Source organism: Pagrus pagrus (assembly GCF_965226575.1).
Source record: "Pagrus pagrus genome assembly, chromosome: 20".
NCBI lineage: Eukaryota > Metazoa > Chordata > Actinopteri > Spariformes > Sparidae > Pagrus > Pagrus pagrus.
The window spans coordinates 9,807,556-9,829,321 of record NC_140207.1 but is presented as its reverse complement, the minus strand read 5'-3'; the positions used below and the strand labels follow the sequence as shown (position 1 = coordinate 9,829,321).

Sequence of the window (21,766 nt, the reverse complement as noted above, 5' to 3'; positions counted from 1 at the left end):
GAAGCCTTAAAAAGATAAAGTAAAAACAAAACAGAGGGTGCAAGGCATATTCATACCACCTTATCATCCGGCAAACATCAGGCGAATAAATCACAGTTTTTTCTGCGTGAACTTAACAGAAGCCAATGGCAAAATCAAAGTGTGTTCCCCCTTTGACCAGTTATCGTAAGTGCCACAAGTTCTTATTTTAACGTGATGGATGGTAGATACATTATTAAATTATTTTATCCTCATTCAAGTTAGTCTGTCGTACATCGGAAGTTAGCCGGCTCGGTTGGCAGAAGTCTTGTACGCTCTATGTGTCGCACAACATGGAAGATCCGGGTATTTTCATACCCAGGAAGTCGAGCTTTTTTGGCTTCAAAACGACACTGAGCATCTTTCATAGGAATAAACAGGGCTCCATCTCCTAGGCTGTGTCCAGATGTAATAGAACGTCCTTGGTCGAACCATAAAAAGCGGGAAAAATGTCGTCTTTCGATGGCTACCCTAAACCTGCGAAACATCATCGTCATACGCTGTTTTCTGTTGTGTTTGCAGGCACCTGTTGTTTCGTAGAGAAGCAGCAGAGGAGACAAACTGACTAAAGGGAGATCATGGATGAAAGATTTGAAAAGGGACTTGTTGGCTAATGATCTTAAGGAATCCAAATATTTTATGAACTTGGCCCCCGGATCCAAAATGGCACGAGCTATCAGAACCCATCCCTCGTCACTGAAGGTCAGTCTGCGTGATTCTCACACTCCCGCGTGCCTCTGGGTGTGTGTTCGTATGATTGCAGAGGCAGCTGCTGGCAGTATGATGGATGAGGACCGGCGCGATGGAGCTGGAGACGTCCACATCGCTGCCTGCGAGCGAGTTAACCCTCGCCTGCAAAGAAACACGACTCCCGAGCATCCATCCACAACCAATGAAATTCCACACACGACCACAATCTTAGCACATTAACAGCCCTCAGCGCAGGCATTTAGATCAGACCACATCATTACACCAGGCAGGACTCTCTGCCTCTCTGTCTCTCACGCTCTCCCCTCGTTCGCAGACACTCTCCAGACTGAAGTGGAACATCTCTTTTTTTTCCCAACCCGGAGTGCAGATTAACCCCAGAATCAGTTTGGTGAGAGGGAACATCACAAACTGAAAGCTTATTAAAAAAAGAAAAAAAAAGAAAAGATGCACTGAGCTCACAGGATGTTGAGTAATTTCACCCAGATGTTCTCCACAGCTCTTCTAGCTAATAAACACAAGAAGGGAAATGAACGCCTCCACCGGTCTCCTGCTGGAGACACTGAAAGCTTCACTGGGAGTGAATTCTGCATTATTGGACCTCCTGGGAGCGGAGGAGTTCACCTGCGCTCTATTAATAAAAGCCTATCTGAGGAGGGACAGGGGCTGCTCCTTACAGGCGAGGTCAGGGAAGCACCTCGCCGAGATGTCTAAAAATACTGTCCTACATACTAAATGTGTCCCGATGAAGCGCTCCGAGGGGAAAAAAATGCCCTTTTTGCGAATGGATGCTGGTGTTTTGGACGTCTGGAAAAGGAAAACAAGCTGTTGTTTTCTACTTAAGCACCGATCAGATGAGTCAGGGTGCAGCAGCAGTCCGGCAGATTGATTGAATTCATAAAGAAAGCATGTGTGTGAGACCCGGTCGCACACAGCTGATAGCCTCTCTCGCTCCCAAACAGAGCCATACATTCCTGCAACTGTGGTCTGCACACACACACACACACACACACACACACACACACACACGGGTTTAATTTACAGTCACTGTCAGCAGCCGAACATTTCTCTAACCCCACTATCTGATACGTGATGAAAATACGCTGCCAGCAATAAAAGCCCTGGGAAACAAGAGCTCGCCTGTGTGAACAGAACCAACGTTGGCATGAACTTATTCCACTGTCTGTTGGACGCTGTGTGTGTGTGTGTGTGTGTGTGTGTGTGTGTGTGTGTGTGTGTGTGTGTGGTGCTGTGGGGGGGTGGGGGGGTGGGATTGACTAGATTTGAGATTAGTGGACTTTCGGTGCACACGCTGTGGCTTTACAGTAGGGATATTGTTCACACCGAGAGTCCTCGTCCTCCAGTGTTGACTTACAATCAAGGACAAGGAGGAGGGAGAGAGCATGCAGGTATCGCCCACAGAGCAAAGCACCTGCACTCTCCGACGAGAGCTGATCTGAAATCAGTTAAAAGTTGCAGGAGATGACAGAAAGCAAGACAGACTGGGACTCAGAGGCAGGCCGTATGAATGTACAGTATACAGTGATAATCAGTGCAGCCTGGGGGATGTGCATGAGCAAAGATGGGGGGTAAAAAAGCAAGGCAATTAACTCAAAGTTGTAGTCCTGTGAAAAATATGATAATTAGAATAAAACAAAGGCTTTGATCCAGACAGAAAAAAAGGAAGTTAGTAGGTCATGACAGCCTCCTCTACTCTGCACAGATTATTCCTAAAAATAAGATAATAAGATAAAGAAAACAGCCTCCAGGGTGTCTGTCTGTCTCCCCACACACACAGCAGCTTTTTATTCAGATGTGGTAAATAGGAGGTGTGGATGCAATCTGAGCCTGAACAAAAAAGTCAGTGCTTTTTCTCCCGCACACTTCTGCATGAAATAAGTCATGAACAGGTCTGCTGAAAGCTCCTTACCGTTGCTGGCTGCGATCTCGGCTCGGGCATTCCCCACACACTGCAAAACTAAAACAACTCCAACGAGAAGGTCGACCGTCTTCACCCCCGCCATATCCAAGTTCCGCTGCTGATTTTTTTTTTTTGTCTTCTTTCTCGTCAGTATCCCCGACAGAGCTCCTCCGATCGTCTTCGTGCACAGACACCGCTTTCCCCCCCGGCGGACTCCGTCACTCTCCTGCCTCTCCTGCTGCTTTTAAAACCTGCTGCCTGCGCTGCAACTCGCCGCACTGAGCTGTTTTTTGTTTCCAGCGTGTGCCACTCTGCTCTGCGCGCTCCTGGCCAGCAAAAAACGCGCTCGTCCTGAGAGAGAGAGAGAGAAAAAACCCCAGCTCTCCACCTCCAATTAAACGCAGAAATAATAACCAAGCCAGGGAGAGAAATTAAAAAAAAGTTCTCCACTTAAAGGTGCGTCCCAGTCCGACACACTGCTCTCATCTCACGCCACAGGACGGAGGTGCAGCGTGTGTGTGTGAGTGTGTGAGTGTGCGGGGCTGCTGCGCTCCTGGAGAAGACAGTGCGCTCCCCTCCGTCATCAGCTCCTCGGAGCCAATGGCTCTTCTTCTCCTGTTTGATGCTGGAGAACCGGAGGAGGCAAACACACAGAGCGTTTCTCCAGCTGCCGGAGAGACAGTCACAGGATTTTTTTTTTTTTGCCTTGGGATATTATCTGCAGCATGTCTAACAAGCGGCGTTTGAGTGATGTGGGAGGAAGAAGAAGAAGAAGAAGAAGAGGAGGAGGAGACGCGTGTGGAGCTTCAGGAGATGCTGCTGTTGTAGGCCTGCTGTTCGCCAGCAGACAAAAGATGTTCAACATCCTGCAGACTGAAGCCTCAGAGGGCTTTGTTTTGATTGAGCGTGAAGGCTGCATTCAAAAAAGTGGAGCATGTGTGTGTGTAGGGCTGCTTAGAGTTCAGGTTGTAGTTAAAGGGGCCATATGTAGTTTGAGAAGACATTTTAATAATACAAACTCAGAAATGTTTGTGTTTTCCTTAAGTGAATAAACAAGCTGTTCTCAGAGGAGAATAATTTCCATGGCACACTGTTTGAAGCTAGAAAGGTGGCAGGGTCCGCCACAGTTTGAAATTGTGTTGTCCTTTAAGCTCAGCTTGTTTATTCAGTTTGTTTAGGCATAAAGTATCAGTCAATGAGCTGATTTAAATATTTCCCCTAAAACTACAAAGTGCACCTTTAATATTTAAGTTAGTTATTTTTTTTTATTATTCTTCTTTTCTATCTGTCAGCCATCCATCGTCTCTCACCTTTGCTGCACTTCAGCCAGGTGATTGAGCTGTGAGGGCGCCCTCTTCAGGTGCAAGTTGGATCATAACAGGCCCACACTGTATTAACCCTTCTGTTGTCTTCGCAGCCGCCCACAGACCCACACCAGCTGCAAACATCAAAAACAATTATAACTGTTGCAAAATCAACACAATGTTTCCTTTACATACTTTCTTTTGAATCTTTTAAAACCAACTATACAGAAAAATGAAGATGTAAACGGACTAAATGGAATTCATAAAGCATTTTCCTTGTCTCACTGCACAAAGACCCACCGTGCAAAAGCACTCAAACTCAGTAGCCAACATGAGGCATGCACTTTACCTGGTGAGCCACTGATCAGCTTTATTAACTTAACTTAACATTATAAAGCTGATAAATGGCTCTCCTGGTAATGTGAGTGCCTCATGCAGGCTGTTGAGAGTTAAGTCTAGAGTTCAAACCCACTGTTCAGTTTTTGCTGTTCGAAAGACGCCTAAAATTACACGGTGTAAAAACGGTCACTTGGACATCGGTGGCGAATGTCGAGAAGACGTCAAAAGATCTTTAATTCTGACTCTCCAGTGGAAAAGTCTATTCAGCGTCGTCAAAGACATTGATTTGGTGTCAGTGGGGAGCTCTACAACACATCCACCCAGTCACACACACACACAATCACACACTGATTGAAGCAGAGGCTGCCAATCTGCTCATTAGAAGTGACACCACGCTGTATTTCTATGCTCAGCCATTCAAGAGCATTTTAGGATTCAGTATCTTTCCACATGCAGGCGGAGTCGGGGATCGAACCACCGAAACCTCTGATTGGCGGACGACCCGCTCTATCAAGCTGTGGTGGTAATCGTTTCCTTTTGACACAAACTGATCAAAATGAGCAGAAAGCAACAATATTACACCAAATAAGGGAATGTCTCCTGGTCAAAACATCTCGTGAAAAAGCTGAATCTTTAAAAAATGCCCATGAACTTCAGAATACCGTAGTGACAGCATGCACTCGAGCTGGCATGGACTCCACAAGTGTGTGTCAAACCTGCTGACTCATGTTATCCCGGCATGATTCGACAAAGCTTCTTCTGAGCTCTCGGCTTTCTCTCTCTTCAAGTCCCCACATAAATGTTGGATGAGGTGGAGCTCTGGTCGCTGTTGAGGAAAGTCCGGACTCCTTGGTCTTCTTGTCGTAGTTTGTGAAATACTTCCTTTTTAATGATGTGACAGATGCTCAGCCCCAAATCTAGAGACAAGTACGACCAAACAATCATTCCTTTCCATCACTGCTTGTTTTTTCACTTTTCTCCACAGACATTAAAGGGAGACGACTTGGAAACCTCTCATGTGAGGGAACATTTTTCGTTTTTTTTCTTTCCAAGCCGAGTCTCTCTGCACTCAGGACGCCTCACCATACTCTTTCTTGCAGTCATTTTGCACAGGAAGGATAAGTTGGACCACATGCTTGTTCCAATTAAGACACTCGCTGTGGGAATTCAGGAGCTGCACCACAAGTCATGGAAAAGCATGAACAGGGCAGGAAACTCTTGCATAAAGGACCACTTTTATAACACTTGGCTGCCGTACGTGCATATTAAACATTTCAAGTATTTTTTTGCACTAAATGGGTTTTTCAAACTTTTCTGTGCTCATAAAGGTAATGAAAGTCAAAATCCAAACCTGGGTCCTCGTGTCTCGCGGTCTGGCTCCCGAATGAAAACAGATCAATAAATAACGATTACTCCCATTGCTTTGTCGGTAATTAGTCATTACCTTGATTATCTTCACCGGCCACTGAAAGTCATCCGTCCCATTATCTTTACAGAGTGGTGACTGCCAACAGAGTGGGTGCAGCAGTGGTGATGGGATTTTCCTCCTATACAAAATATATACAGCTTCAGCTTTGTGCCAGGCCCGGCGAGGCGAAAGTAACGATGGAGGAGCGAGAATATTAGTTTGGAAGAGCACTTGAGTTTTGTCCATTTGTCTTTTTAAACATTTTGAACACATGGTGAATAAAGTGAACTGTTTAAAGAGATTTGGATGCTTAATTTCTTCTGAGAATGACATAATGCTCAGCTTCTAGTCCTCCACCCAAGACTCTTAGGGCGCACTCACATTAGGTCATCCGTACCGCGCCCAAGCACGCTTGACAAGCACGGTATGCTTCCTTGGCCCTGGCATGGTTGGAAGAGGTGTGCTTGGGCACGGTACGATTGCTCATGCACAGGCACCTTGCACAATCAAGAAATCCAGGAAAGTGAGAGGCCATCTATGAGCATAACGACGCAAAATAATGCTAACTTTAGCTAATGGGTAACATTATCCCGACATTTGAGGTCCCCACCCGAACTGTGACGTCAGAGGAAAAGGGCCAGGGTGTGAATGTGGTCAGTGGCACATTTGTCAACTAACTTTTCAAACAAGGAAAGGTATTGTCAATATTTCCGTTATTTGTCCGAGCACTTAAGTTTTGAGGACACGGCGTTCACAGGATGTGTGGAAACTCCTCGCCCAGATCTCAGAAACAGGCTCGAGGATGTTTTGACATGCTTTTCATTCACTTCCCTCTTAAGCAGCTCCGGGAGGACGTGTTAAGATCATAAAACTTAAACAAATATCTGCCGACAGCTCCCGTCCGTGATAGTGTCAAATCCACTTTCTCGCATAAATCTGAATCCCCCCCCTCAGTGTGATTTATCAAACATCTGTACAGCAACACAAACAACCCTGAAAGGAAAAAAAAGTGGTGCTAAGTGAAGTACTTCCCTCGTAACAGGAGATTGTTTGTGTCGAACGCAGCGTCGCCATTTAAGTCGTAAAGCATCTTTATATCAGATCATGTCCAGTATCAGGATGAAATGTGATTTAGTGGTGAGGCTGGGAAAGCAGTCCCGTCTTCTCCATCCACAGACTCCTACACCCCTTTTTTTTTTTTCTCTCTCTGAAACTCTTTCCAAGCAGTTTAATCATCACAGCAGTCGAGGCTGAGCGGCCACAGCTCTCCATGCCGTCTCCAGCTCTAATCACCTTGTTCCACAACTCCAGCAAAAAGAAGCCAGGCAACTCCTCAGATGACCACTCTGAAAATCTCTCTTCATCCATATTTCTCAAAGCATCCTCTTTCACTGTAAGCCCTTCTTTCTTTCCTCCCCTCACAAACCTCGTCTGACTGCTTCCCCGTGTGACGTAAAGCGGGATCAGTCGCAGATGCTGTGAACTTTTGCTTGGCGGGAGACCACACCGCACTCGCTCTCCCCAGGGTGACCTTACAGAACATCAAAACGTCTGTGACGAAATTAATGAAATGACATGGGAGGGGTCCAGCGACGTCGAGGCATTTGGATCCGATGGAGGGCGGTGGCAAGTGTAAATTTTCCAAAGAGCGCTTATGTGTAGATTTGGGTCCCACTTGTTGAGCTGCAGAGCATTTATGACGCTTGGCCTCTCAATAAACGGAGAACAGAGAGGCGGTGTGGCAAATTGAAAACGCTGAGGAGAACAAGCCCGGCTCTGTTTCTGTCTTTCCATTATAGCATTGATGATTATTAGCTTTTCCGTCTCACGATAATATTAACAGGACCTGAAAGCACACGATCATTAAGCTCTGCTTTGAGGGGACGCTTGAAAATAGGATTGCTCAAGTTTATTTAGGCATGGTGAACCAAATAGACATCAATTTCTTTTGTCTTTTTAAAAAAAAAAAGGTAAATTAGGGTTGGATGTGCGTGATATTCACATGAATCAGCAGGACAGCTTTGCCTGGAGCATGAATAAATTGAACTTGAAATACACAAATGATGCATTTAGCAGCTGAAGAGTCAAATGTTTCCCTCAGGAGACCAAAAACAGAGCAAAAACAAGAGTGAACATTGGATTTAGTGCCAACCACAACTCTATAAATACGAATGTTGCTCTGTGTCTACAGGATGCGTAATCAAACGGTTTTGGGTTCTGGTTGGTTATTTCCTGTTTTATTTTGCAGTCAGTCCTCCTGCTCACCTGTGTTCCTGCTGTCCTGTTTCCCTCCTGTGTTCCCGCACCCGTCTCACATCCGCCTTTTTTTTTGTATTTTCTCTTGCCTGCCTTTTGTTGCCAGTTTTTCTCGCCTGGATTTTGTCAGGGATTTGGGACTTTGGACAGCTCATTAGGGCTTGGCTTTTGTTTTCGTCCTGCATGCCTCTGTGCGTCTTGTTTTTGGGACCTTTCGTGTAAATTGAGACAACGTTCACCACGTCTGCTTTAAAATGTGATCATATGTCAGTGTTGGGTTTGATGATTGCTTCTGCTACGGCCATCCGTAGCTGCCAGTGGTTCCCCGAAGGATGCTGACTGGTCCGAGCCACTGTGGTTTGGACACATGCGCGTAGCTTGAACCCTGACGAGATGGATTCTCATGTGATCCTGCAAATCTGACCACCTTTGCAAGGTAACACGAGACCAGCAGCAGAGAATATAGAATATTTTTCTCCTTGAGGCATGACTCTACCAACCCCAGCATCTAGCCTCATGATCTGTCTCCAAAAGATGCTAAGAGTGCCAGTCTTTCTCTTCAGCTATGTCAAGATGTTGCTATACATTTCCAGCTGAATCTTTGAAAAGCTGTGTGGTCCATTCATGCTCAAAACAGAGCCGAGGAAGCTTTAATTCAGAGAGCATGGCCGACATGACAACTTAAAAAGGCAGGAAGGAGGGGCAATGCAGGCCAGATTTATCCAACAAGCTACACAGCTTTCATACCAGAGGTCATAAATTAATCTATTGATCTTTTCATGAGTAATTTGTTGTATTTCCGGTCCATGGCAGAACAAATGACTCTGCAGAGGCTGTTTATCTCTACTCAATCATTCTCTGAGGCCTCATTTATGTATCTCATGAAGACAAACAATAAATAACACGCTTCTGTCTCTCTATAATTCAGCATGTTTGATGACGTGACTTCTCTGTCTTGTGTTTCATCAGTGGACAATGAGGGAACGCAGCTGAGCGTGGGACAGGTCGATATTTACGGCACATAAGAACGGGGCGTAATTGGTTGCACGAGACGCATAAAGTACCCTACGCAATTTCTTTCAAGTCATAATGAACCTTTGCTGTACAACACAGGAGGCAGTTAAGATGTAGATACAACTGTTTACAATAGATCCAATCAGAAGCAGCCCAGCGGTGCCTTCTCTCCTCAGCCTGAACAGAAGCCAAGACCGGAGGTGTTTTCAGAGGGCGGCCCCTCGGGCTGATTGCCGTCCACTCTCTCTGAGCCATCATTACAAGGAAAGGGGGGTCAATTTCACCTTGACCCGACTGGGCTGGTTGGGTAAACCCCGGTCCCCAGCTGCAGGGGGAGAGGAAATTGGGCTGAGTGCTGTGATAGCAGGTTGACAGCCCGGGACGGAGAGTGGACTCAGCTGAGTAGTTATGTAAATGGAGCAAGAGTCGAGTGTTATTTTGACAGAGGGAGTCCTTAGATGCTGTCTTTGCTGAGCTCTTCAGGAGCGTTTTTCATCACAGGAAACCTCTCAGAGCGGAGTGGTACACAAACAAAACACTGACCTTTAGATGGACTCCGCTCTGTGATTAACAAAACGGTGACAACAATAGTACCAGTGAGAAAAGCTGACTAATGTTGCTTTACCAACAACACAAAGACAAAGGCAGGGTGGCGTGGAGCAGCTCTCCCCGCGTGCTATTCAAAAGCACGAATAACGAAGCTACCAGAAAAAACATTGAAAGCTGCACATTCTCAGTCAGCAGGCCGTCATGTGAGTGTGTGCAAGCTAGGCAAGGCAAGTGGAAGGTGGTATTGTTCGGCATGTGTGTGGTGGAAAAGGGTTTTGTTTTGGCAATTGATTGTAGTCCCGTTAGGTCAAATGTCAGCGGGTTGACACAAACAAACATTGATGTAGAGGCTGTAAAAAAGGCTGAGTTGGTGTTTTCGGTGCTTCCCAAAAGTAGACAGAGAGATGCCTTTACAGAGGAGTGTTGGCTTTGCAACTGTCAGTGATGCTAACGATGATAAAACTAATGCAAGAACACAAAAAGCCCACTATGATGTTTTTCAGATGGTCAGATTCTGGTCTAAACTCAGTTCTGACCAGAAGTGTAGTTATTTTATTGCTTCGGAGAGCAGAGGTGTGTGAGCAGAAAAGGCAGTGAGCCAATATAAGGTGAGGGCACAAACACTAAAACAGTGAAGCAGCTGAACAGCGTGAAATTGATCCTGTGGCCCTCTGATAAATCTATGACCCAGAATCCACCTACAGACTCAGCACAGACTCCACAGTGATGGAGAACCCCAGTAAACAGTAATGACACTGGAGATTGTCTAAAAATTAAAGATTCATAACTTGAACTCGAACCAATATGAAGTAATGGGAGTGTGTTCTGATGTGTTTTTGACTAAGTGCAGGCTCTCAAGCACTCACACCAACCAACAGGTTCACCTGACATTTATTATAAATGGGATGGAGGCTGCATCGGTTCATCATCGCTCCGGCTCCTTATAAAAGCCAGAAAGCACCAACGTATAAAAATAGGCCAAAGACAGAAAACAACCTGAGAAAAATCTGTAGGAAAGAAAGTTGAAAACACATCGTTCCGCATCTTTAAAAGTGTTATATACTTTCTTATTATATGTTTTCACTGATAAAGGTTATAGAGAGGGACAAATCTCTCTATTTCCTATAAAGGGAGGTCCGAACCCTCCTGTCCCCCCTGGGATTTCCGCCTGTGCGTGACATGTCAACATGTCTTCCATAAATTATTCAATTCTGGGTCGGTGTTATTCTATAAGTACTGAAATGTAAAGGTGAGAAGACACCAGGACAAGTGGACAAATACACGAATACTCAAGTGAAATCCAGAAAGATTCAGTGATGGACAGTGTAGTCATTAGAAGGGGGTAAAATGCTAATGCTAATCCAGCCCAGTCGCCACAGATGGAAGACGTTTTTAAAAGAGACGTGTGGACATTTCAAGCCATTTTTGTGGCGATCAAAGCCAGCTAGCTATTTTTCCCAGGAAGTCGGACCATCTCCGTCGACAATCGTGGCCACCAAGACACAGCGAGAGAGAAAATGCGAGCAAGGACCGTTCTGTGTGGTTTTGCAGAAATGTATTCAGTTTATTCTGGCGACTGGCTTTAATCAAACTTCAGTACATGTTGATCAGCGTGATACCTGTGTATTACGTTGAATAAGCCACAATGTGACCTTGACTTTCCTCTTTTTCCAGTGAGTTTAAGTTTGGAAATGCAGCAGTGCATGTTTGCAAAGCGTCTCAAAAATCCGATCAGGAGCCACAACACAAAGAGATATATTTGTATTAACCAACATGATTTTAAGGGAATTGTTAGACATTCTGGGAATTGCATTTGCTTCCTGCCAAGAGTTAGATGAGACGATCAATACCACTCTCGTGTCCGAATGATAAACACAGCGTTTTAGGGGTGCTGGTCGGCTAATTTATTTACTCCTTTTCACAGAGCCAGGCCAGCTGTTTCCCCCCGGTTCCAGTTACATGCTACGCTAACCTGCCGCTGGCTGTGTATCATCATATTTAACTGATAGATGACTGAGTGGTACGAATCTTCTCATACAACTCTTGGCAAAAAGGCAAATAAGCACATCTCCCAAAATGTCGAACAACTCCTCTGACTGGAGTGAACTTTGAGCTGGAGGCTGTCGACATGACTCCACGCTGTCTTTAACGTATCTCACTACGCAGAAGACGAGCTGATCTTGTCGATAACCATGTGGACTGGCATGTCTGACGATTCACAGCTGAGGCGAGCCATGACTGAACACTCGTGAAACTTATAACAGACTGGTTTAACTGTGCTGTTTACGGCCCCATCTGCTCTGCGCCGGTTGATGCAGAGAGACTGCGAGGAGTCAGTTCACGCCACACACACAAAGCAGCTGCAAGACGCTGACTTGTAATGGATTTTAATTTGCAAATAAAACAGGGGCAAACTATTTTATTTGCACTTGTGGGGATTAGAACGGATCGCTAATGAAGTCAGGACTTCGTTCGGAGGCTCTGTATGTTTGTATTGAACTGGATATTTGCTGCTATAGCCTTCACTAAAGAGGACCTTTAATCACGGCACAGACGGCACCCACAACTATTTCTGTGAGTTAGAGTACTTTAGCACTCTTGATAAACTGCTACACTTGCTGTATTAAGTGTTCAAATTGGCTAAATGTGTCCTAATTTGTTGCAGACTGTTGTTTTTTTTTACTTTCTCCCCAATATCTTGGCTTAAAAGTTTGGGAAATACACTTATTCTCTCTCTTGACAAAGGTTGAATTAGATGTTTGATACCGCTCTCATGTGTCTCCCTTAAATATGAAACTACAGCTGGTTAGCTTAATATAACATAAAGACTGGAAACATGGGAAACATCTTCAGGTGATTACTGCTCCCGGCCAAGAACTAATCTGGCACATAACAGATTTATTTTGTGAGTTTTGGAGTTGCTAGGAGGAGGATTGTGTTACCTGGGCTAGCTGTTTACCCCTGCTTCCCGTCTTTATGCTAAGCTAAACTGACTGAGTCCTGGCTGTAGCTTCATATTAACACACATCCAACTGTGCAGGTGTGTTGGAAAGTGTCACTTGAGTCTTTAAAAAGAGAAGACCCCACACTCTCCTCTGGCTCAGCATCGCAATGTATTCATTCTGCTGACGTTTCTGACCTTCTGGACCTTCCTCAAGAGTATTTCAAACAATTCGGACTGAATTTTACAGACAAGAACGTCAGCAGAATGATTAAATTTTGATGCTGAAGCGGAAGAGTTCAGGATCTCCTTTTTTTCGAGACGTGGGTATATTTTTAAAACCGGAACCTAACCTTGCAACCAGGACTTTTTGTGTGTCTACACATTAATGTACAGTTACTCTTCTGCTATACTGAGGAAGAGAGGCATCAGTCACTCGCACGACATCCTGCCAGAGGGAGACCCAGACAGACCTTTAGTTGCAGGTAGCCAGCTGGTAATGGCTTTGTTTTAAGCTTTCGACCTATCGATTTGTCAGGTTCCTGTTTGGCAGCATGTCTTTGCAGTTGCATTCGTATGGATTTGGATTTTTAAAAAACAGAGCGTCTGTGGAAGAACAAAGGAGGAAATCCTGTTTCAAAACACACGCAGGAACACCTTGAACACCTGTGTTTGTGGCTGGTGATTGGTGTGTAATACAGCAGAGCTCCTGTAGAGAAACAGAGTGTCTTCAAGTGTTATTTAAACAAACTTTATTGGTATTCATGTGGACACAATTTGTCTCAAACAATCATGGGTTATTGTGCAGCCCGATCACAACAGCAACAGCAGTGTATCGGAAATGACATTCAAATACTTCCTTGCAAACTTTCTCCCACTCTTTGCATCATTTCCGCCCCACTTGGCACCTCAGCGGGTCAAGACATACTCATCAAGGATGTGCACGCACTGTTCGACCCACATCTACTGCAGAGTCAATATGTAAAGTCCATTGTTTTTATGCTTCAGAGCTTCTGCAGTCAGCGCCGTTATCATCAGGGGGGTAATTGTACAATGGGTTGGCGAAGGACAGCTTGGCATCCTTCCAGGTCGAACCCTGCTGTGGACGAAAAGACACAAAGAGACATGCATCACGTCGCTGACTTCTGCACAGATAATTGGAGTGAAGCCCCAAAGGCTGAGAAAGAGACACCTTACCTCCACTTCCCTCCTCCAGGGGTAGACGCTGATGGAAAGCCCCGGAACATCACTCCTCCCGGGGTTGCGTCTGGCACAACCGACTGGCCTTTCATGCAGGGACGGCAGCTGAGGGGAAAGAAAATCATGTACACTGGCTTAAAATTAGATGAGCCTTAATGTGCGAGAGCGCATGAAATGCAGCCGCAATTAAAATCAAATTGACCCGTTATGCGTCCATAATTACACCTCTAACCTCCATAAAACATTTCATCATCTTCCAGAGGTGGAATAATCGCACACTGTTTCGGCTGCTCCGTTAAAGGAGAGTAGAAGTGGATGTGTCTGGGCTGTGGAGATACCACTTCACACCTACACCTCTCTATTTATAGCTGCGTCGTCCCGGCAGCCGCATGAAAGCAAACATGTACAGACATACCAACGTGGATATAGAGTGAGAAAGTAGTCTATGTATCACACATGTTGACAGTGGGAAAACATACATTGCAATAATGTTATCTCTTGAAATAGCACGAACAGCAGCATGAGACTAAATCTAATCACGCACTCAGACAGCGCTGCTGAATCCATAATAATCTCCATCATCATCAGAGTCATGACAGTTGTGGCTCTCGACATCACTCTCACTTTTATTACTAAATGACACTCGCTGAACACCCACGTAGATGGAAACGGGCGTGTGTGTGTGTGTGTGTGTCGAACTTGCCGTGTCAGTTTTAGAAACACGCACTCATAAATGCACGCAAAGGAAAGCCATTATCCAAATGGATCGACTCTGATTGTTTCATCTTCTCTCTCAGTGATAGCGGGAGTAACAACAGACAAACAAAAGTAAACAGATGGCGGACGCGACAGTGAAATGGTGGACGGTAACTGAATACGTTCACGTAAGCACTGTGCTGAAGCAATTTTGAGGCACTGTTATGATATTTTAATCTGCTACTCCACTTAATCTCACATAGAAATATTGTACTTGTTACTGCACTACATTATACTGTAGACAAAACACAACACTTGAGCCGTGTGTCCATCTAATCATCTCGCGACCCCTCAGATTGACCTTTAGGAGGGTTAGCTCTCCGATCTTAACACAATCTTAATAATATCCCATTACATTGTGACCTCGTCTATGGCCAGTTTAAGTAAAGGATAATAAAAGGATCATAAAACTGTTGTTAGTTTGTGTCATAGTGTGTGGTTTTGCATTTAAACAGATGACATGGTTCAGTTATTGTGCCTACAGCCTGTATATGCACTACACTGCGCACACGCACAGAAAAACACAAATATCCGCATGAACCACAAAATCAATAATCCTAAATCAAAAATCTAATCTAGCAGAAAGGCTCGGCGGTCACCTCCTGACCTCCTCTAATGTTACATCCACTTATTGAATAAATGTTTCACGAATGTAAGAGAAATTAGATTTGCGCAGCTGAGAAACCGAATGTTCGCCCGTGATTGATTGGATGTTTCTGTGCGCTGACCTCTGCTCTCCAGTCGAACGCTGGGTTATCCATCTCCCCGTGGTCCGTCCTGTTGGGCTTTCTGTGGAGCCAGCGGAGAGAATACACCCATAATCATCATTAACAACAACATCATCATCATCAGTTAAATAAGCCACAGTGTCATTACAGTAGCCAGAGCTCACATTGACAAACATCTTCTCTTGCATAAAGCCAGAAGGCAGACAGCGACTCCGGCTACGAGCAGCAGCAGTCCGATGGCGATACCGACGTACACAGAATCTAAACAGGTGAGAAAAACCCGTGGTGAACTGCAGAGACGTTAACAAGGTATGTAAATAAACTCGGGGGAGACAGCTTAATAGAGACAAGCAGGGAGGTGCAGGTGTTTATTACCCAGCCGTGTGTCCTCTGGTGTGGGTGTCGAGGTGGAGTGAGACGGTTTCTCTTTCACGTGGCAGCGGTTGCCCGTCCATCCTGGATTACACCTGTGATCAGACACCAGGAAACAGTGAAGTGATGGAAAGGACGTGATGTGCAGCAACTGAAAGTAGCTCTAAACAAATGCACTCTATTGCTTTAGTATTGTTGTCTGAGCCGTATCATTAACGCTCAAGTACACCTTCTTCAGCACCACCATCATGTTTGAATTAAGTATTAAACTGGATGTTACGCTATACTATTATTTTTTTTAAGTAGGTTTAGTCACGTTGGCATCACCACCAACTTGGGTAGCAGAAGCCAAGCCTTTCAACAGTTCATGCATCACTTTTAATGGTTTGGACTCTCATGTGCAAATTGTTTTCACACGCTCTCAATCGCAGCACATAGTCGAGGTGTTAAAGTGATAAAACTGGCTCAGGTTGGTGCGAGTCGAGTCCTGTGAAATGCACTTAAAGTATCTGGGAGTTTTCGATTTATGTTTTTTTTTTAAATAAGCTGAGCTACTGCACAATCTTTCTCCTGTGTGTACCCTCTGGCAACTGTTTCTGAGCGCCCTTGGCTGGGAGTCACTGTAATGCAATGCTGGTTTTGGTCTTTTCGTGAGATTAATTGACAAGAAGAAAAACACAGAACAGAGCTGGTTTTATCCTTTCAAATTTGATTAAAACGGTAAAAGTGAAACAAAATAATATACTGAAATAGACAGGAACATAAATCCCAATATCTGTGATATTGCTATTCTCTCAACATTTCAAAAAACTAAATAAAAAAACAATCACTATCTTGACAAATGGAGCAGATTTATCTGCAGGACATCCAGCATGGAAACACAGACTAACTGCAGCCTGGCCCCGTCTCCTGAGCTGCATCTTTCAGAAAGAAAGTAAGTTCCTCTTCTCCCAGACGGAGACTCTGCTCCAACTCAACATCTGTTCAGTATCAACTTGATTTCTGAGCATCATTGACCTTCTAATACGAAACACTTGGCTCTCTCGGCGAAGCCAGACTGAGTCATTATCATTCAGAGGGGGTCAGGGTGTATATATTGTGTGACGGTCCGACTATGGCAGTGGGCGGTCCCTGGCCTGGTTCCCTGGTGGATCCTGCTCAGCAGAGTGGAGGAACGTGATGCAAATACTGAGCCAGAGGTGCCCTCCGATGCTGGCCTCTGGTTCTGCTACAGCAGGGCTGTTATCAATGCTGGAACAGCTACAGAAGCTCCCTACCACACTGTTCAGTGAATGGCAGCGGTAAAGTCCCGTTACATAATGAGAGGAGGCAGCGGTGGTGGCTGCATTGGGGAATGTTGGACAGGAGGATGAATAAAAATCAAACACAAGGAGGCTGAATGAAGAATGAGAGCGAGGGACAGGCGGCAGTGAGATATCTTTACAATGCAGAGACACAATTTCCAACCGAAAACACATTTTTCTTCTGGCCAACCGAAATAATGACAGTATCATAAAAATAAAAAATGGTCTTCAATTCTCCTTTTTTTCCACACACTGTCTAAAGGGGTGTGTCTGCTTTTGATTGACAGCATCTGGCAGGCTGAGCTCCGGCAGGGTAACGAGAGACAAAGTAAACAAACTTGCAGTTTACAAGCTGTGGATAGATAGTGTGCAACCAAGCAGACCAAGGAGCAGGCCCTTTCCAAAAAATACTCGGATGAACCACCTGTCTATCACCGTCTATCATTGGGTGACTTGAACAGAAAGAGAGTGCTGCCACCAGTGGGGCCAGTTTGTAAATCAAACTTACTGAAACCAGTTAAGATAGAAGAAAACATCTCTTCCGTTGAGAAAAGCCTTCAGTGTCGTTCTTTGTTCTTCTTTCGACGAAGAAATACTCCCCAGTTCTGATATAACAGATGCTACAGCGGCTACGCTAACCTCTTGAGGAGCCGCCATTGTTGTTTTCGAACAAACAGTCGCCTCTCTTGCTCGTCATCACACCTAAACCTCGCCAGTAGCTCCCCATACGACGCTGATTGGTCCAACCTACTGTGGACCAGATGCAAGTGCATTATTTGAAGGCTGGCAAGGTGGATTCATGAGGACACGTGATCACATGATCTCGCGAATCTAGCTCGTAGATTTATAAGACACCAGAGAGAAAAAGCGAAGATAGCGTCTACCGAGTCCAATGAGATGGCAAAAACGTTTTCTAGCTTCCATGTTTACTTCCTGGTTATGTGGCTGTTTTATGTTATACGCTGCAATACCGCAAGTGGCCACTGGGGAAAAAACCGGAGGCAAGGCTGAGTGGCCCTGTCTTGTCAAAGTCTACATACATTCATGATGTAGTTGCTTCGCGAGAAAAGTTTCATTACTGTTTTATGCAAATAGGGTTTAAAGTGAAGCAATTTGATTGGCCGGAAACAAGCTCTCAATCTTCGCAGACGGAGAGTTATCAGTATTATTATGAATTATGCAAAGATAGGGATGGATATGTATGCTGTAGCAGACAAGAATACGTGAGATTTAATTTCAGCTGGTTGAGTTTTAACATTTCTTCCCGGCTGTTCCAGCATTTTCAGTGGGATTGCATATTCAATAATACGACACTCTGATTGCATTTTGGACACATTGTGCAGTCAGCTCTGTGACTTTAGTAAACAACAGTCTTGCCTGTTGTACAATTCACAACCAGCCTGTGGAAGAAGCAACCGTCTGACAAGAGGATGGAGAAATGTGAATCTCTCATTGAGGATTCGCTGGAGCATAATGATGTTAGCAGATCCAGCAGCGAGTCTCGTAATTGCATTCTTACTTTTAGAATAAAATATCTCATTCCAAGCTGCTGAGGCAGAAACAACTAGATTCATGAGCTTCCCGAAAAAAAACCTCCAACAGAGCGATCGCAGTGTCTGTCTCCAATGTGTTTCGACTATGCCAACACGACGGCCTCCGAGCACATTTATCCGATGCGTGACTTTTTTGTGGTCGACCCACTAAGACCATCGGTGGCGGGGGGCCGTGTTTAAATATTGACCAGAAGAATCCGTCAGAGATTCCCAGGAAACCCTGCGCTGGTGGATAAATGAAGGCAGAACCACCCGGGTTAAGCTGCGGGGGATAAGCAGATTCCCACATGCTTCATGGAGCGTGTCTTTTCCAAGGAAAGAAACAAGACTGATGGGATTTCCATGTTTTAAGTCTCACAAAGAGCGATAAAGGATGGGAGGAGGAGTGCGAAGAACGGACATGACACTTATCTTTGTTTGTGCATGTGTATGAGTGTGTAGGTGTGTGCAAGTACATTTACTGCTAAGTACTGTACTTAAGGAGGTACTTCTGCTTTACTTGAGTGTTTCCATTTTCTTCTACTTTATATTTCCACTCACATTTTGGAGGCCAATGTTGCACTTTTTACTAGATTTATTTGATTACTTTAGTTACCAGTTACTTTGCAGATTACATGCTGCATCAGAGCCAAAGTAGATCATTTTTAAATGCATTTATTTACTAGGCAATTGGATAAATAAATTAAAAACACTAAAATACTGAACCATTAATTTGTCTATTAATTTGTTATAGTGTTATTTAAGAATGAAACTGCCAAAATCAAAAATAAATTAAGAAATTAATAAATTACTCAAAAAAGTTTTAAATTTGATCTTAATTTTATTATTTTTTATACATTTTTTTATAGATTTACCATTATATATTATAGGTTTTACCGTTTTCGTTATTAGTTACTCATTTTTAAATTTATTTATAGAATATTTTTGTATTATCTTGCAAAATGCAAAGGGAGAATAATACAGAAAATATGTAAATATACTGACTTAAACATGAGCAACTAAAGTTTAAAACAGAAATATCAATTTATGTCACATTTTATAAATACATTATTGCCTACATTTATGTACAATTTTATTTATTGACCATTTCTTTCTTTATTTACTTTAGATTTTGTCAGTTTCAGTCCTCCATATAGTCTACAGTTTATACATACCAGTAAATATACCTATTATTTACTTTTACTCATACTCTTGATACTTTAACACTTTTACTCGAGTACTATTCACACGGCTGACTTTGATGTTTGCTACAGTACCACTTTAACATCTTTAAATTTTTACTCAAGCCTTTTGGGCACTTTTTACAACACTGGGTGTGTGCTTCTAAGAATGTGTTTGTCTGTGTGAAGGGGAAGTTGAGCTTACTTGCAGACAGGCCCGTGTCTCCCCACAAGGCATGAGCCACGATCCAGGCAATACAGACGAGGACACTCTGGAAATCACACAAAAGAAACTGACGACTGAATATTTTATAGAAAACACACACACTCACACACACAAAAGAAAAAAAGACATCTGAAGCTTTTCCTCTGCTCTCGTGTCAGCCGCCATCATCCATTTCTCTGCTCTCCTGACGGGAAACAGAAGCATGTTGCAGCTCCGACAGAAGAACATGAAATCAGTGAATTACGTCGCCGGAGGAAACGCAGCACTGTTGAGTGTCATCCATTAACCTCTGCGGAGAGCCACTTTAGCACATCTTCCTCCATCCTGTACATCTCATGACAAATCTTCTTCCCAGCAAAGGTTGTGTGAGGGTTATCAGGGTTGCCTGTTAAATAATCATCACGTTTGAAAACACCATTATGAAACCCTGACGTTCTGCACAGCCTTGATAAAGTGACTTTGGCTTGGCAGGCTAAATGCGAGGTTTGGTCTCATTCCTGAAGAAGGCAGGAAAGCAGAGGTTTTAATGGATTTTGGCAGCTCGCTGTAACCGTTGAGGTGTGCTTTGAAGACTAAACAGCCAGACTTGAACACGTCCTGGGAGTCACTGCTAAGGCTGGAAATGAGCAGGCATGAATGTCGTTTTGGCAACACTTGAGTCAAAGCTGAGGGGTGACTCAGGAGAGAATGATATGTATAAATAGGAAAATCTATGCATTCAAACAAAATCTTGTCTTTTTCTAAACAAACACAGCGTGCCATCCAGCTGGAAGGTATTTTTAACTGAGATGGAGAGCCATATTTAAACTAAATGTGACGATAATTGAAGTTAAAGCGGTAAAAGAACAAAACAAGCCTGATCGAAAGAGAACAGCACAGATGGAAATCAGACTATGCTGAGGCAGAGGGTCAGGGTATCTCTGAAACCAGTGTGCCTTTTGAGCCTCAAGGTCGGGGGAATCATAAAATTGACTGTGCTTAATGGCAGAAGGCTCAAAAGGAGACGGTAAGTAAAAGCATGTTACCATGGCAGCTGGACTCATCAGAGTGAAAAGGCAGACAGTCGGCAGAGTGGTCACAGCGCCTCTGAAGTGGGATACAACCAGGCGAACCTTCACACACCAGTTCCCCCAGATCACACTGCAGCAGAGCTGGTGGAAAAAAAAATATGAAAGGCAGAGACGGGGGAAATTGGTAAAATATGTAGAGGGGGTGTATTTCACAGATCACTGTGCGCATGACACAAATGGGAGAAGAGAAGTTCTGGTGCAATAAATGTCCCAGTTCTTCCACAACATTCAGTTCTGTCTGTATCTAAAACTGTCACGGCTGTATCGATGTACTCCAACAAGCAAGAATCAATGTTAGCTCCTCTAACAGGCTAACATCGGTCCTAAACAGAAGAAGCATTTTTGGCACTGTAAACCTGCTGGTCTCAACCAAAAACCCAATGGTGGAGGATTAAAAAAGAGGAGATCGACAAAAACCAGATGATCAATCACAGCAAAGCAGATCACAAAGATAAAAAAATATTGCAAATAATGGTACCACATGGTTTTATACAAAGAGATGCGCACTGGCACCAGTCAAAAATATACTTACAGCAGCTGTACTCATCCTCTCCATCAGGACAATCTGGGACGCCGTCGCAGCGCAGTATGGAGGGGACGCAGGTGTTGTTTCGACACTGGTAATGTCCAATAGGACAGCTATCCTGTGGAGGAACGGTACCAGGCACCACAGCGGGACAAAACTCTTCGTCAGACTGGTCGGCACAGTCCGGCTCTCCATCACACCTCCAGCTCTCTGGGATACACTGGAAGGAGTACGTGCACTGGTACTGGTCCACAGCACAGGTGAGAGGCTGCGGAGTTACAGGTCCTGAGGTGACATGTCACAGGGAAGATACATGCACATGATTACACATTCATGCAGAGAGCTTAACACACCTTAAATCCTCTTTTATCCATTCAGTTCACACACAGCCAGCATCCTTGAGAGAGAAATCT

The 21,766-nt window shown here is 44.3% G+C and overlaps 2 protein-coding genes across 2 annotated transcripts in view; both read right to left on the bottom strand.

The window, feature by feature from the left end:
- Window positions 1–3,162, bottom strand: part of plxdc2b (plexin domain containing 2b) — a 90,026-nt gene extending 86,864 nt beyond the window's left edge. Inside the window, exon 1 of the mRNA XM_084340663.1 lies at window positions 2,657–3,162. Within this exon, the coding sequence (XP_084196789.1) occupies window positions 2,657–2,750 (94 nt within the window). The 5' untranslated portion in view covers window positions 2,751–3,162. The remainder of the gene's footprint in view (window positions 1–2,656) is intronic.
- A 10,070-nt stretch (window positions 3,163–13,232) lies between these two features.
- Window positions 13,233–21,766, bottom strand: part of malrd1 (MAM and LDL receptor class A domain containing 1) — a gene marked incomplete at its 5' end in the record, with an annotated part of 50,537 nt that continues 42,003 nt past the window's right edge. Inside the window, 8 exons of the mRNA XM_084341126.1 lie at window positions 13,233–13,557; window positions 13,656–13,763; window positions 15,143–15,203; window positions 15,307–15,403; window positions 15,518–15,609; window positions 19,737–19,803; window positions 20,783–20,908; window positions 21,360–21,638. Of these exons, the coding sequence (XP_084197252.1) occupies window positions 13,456–13,557; window positions 13,656–13,763; window positions 15,143–15,203; window positions 15,307–15,403; window positions 15,518–15,609; window positions 19,737–19,803; window positions 20,783–20,908; window positions 21,360–21,638 (932 nt within the window). The 3' untranslated portion in view covers window positions 13,233–13,455. The remainder of the gene's footprint in view (window positions 13,558–13,655; window positions 13,764–15,142; window positions 15,204–15,306; window positions 15,404–15,517; window positions 15,610–19,736; window positions 19,804–20,782; window positions 20,909–21,359; window positions 21,639–21,766) is intronic.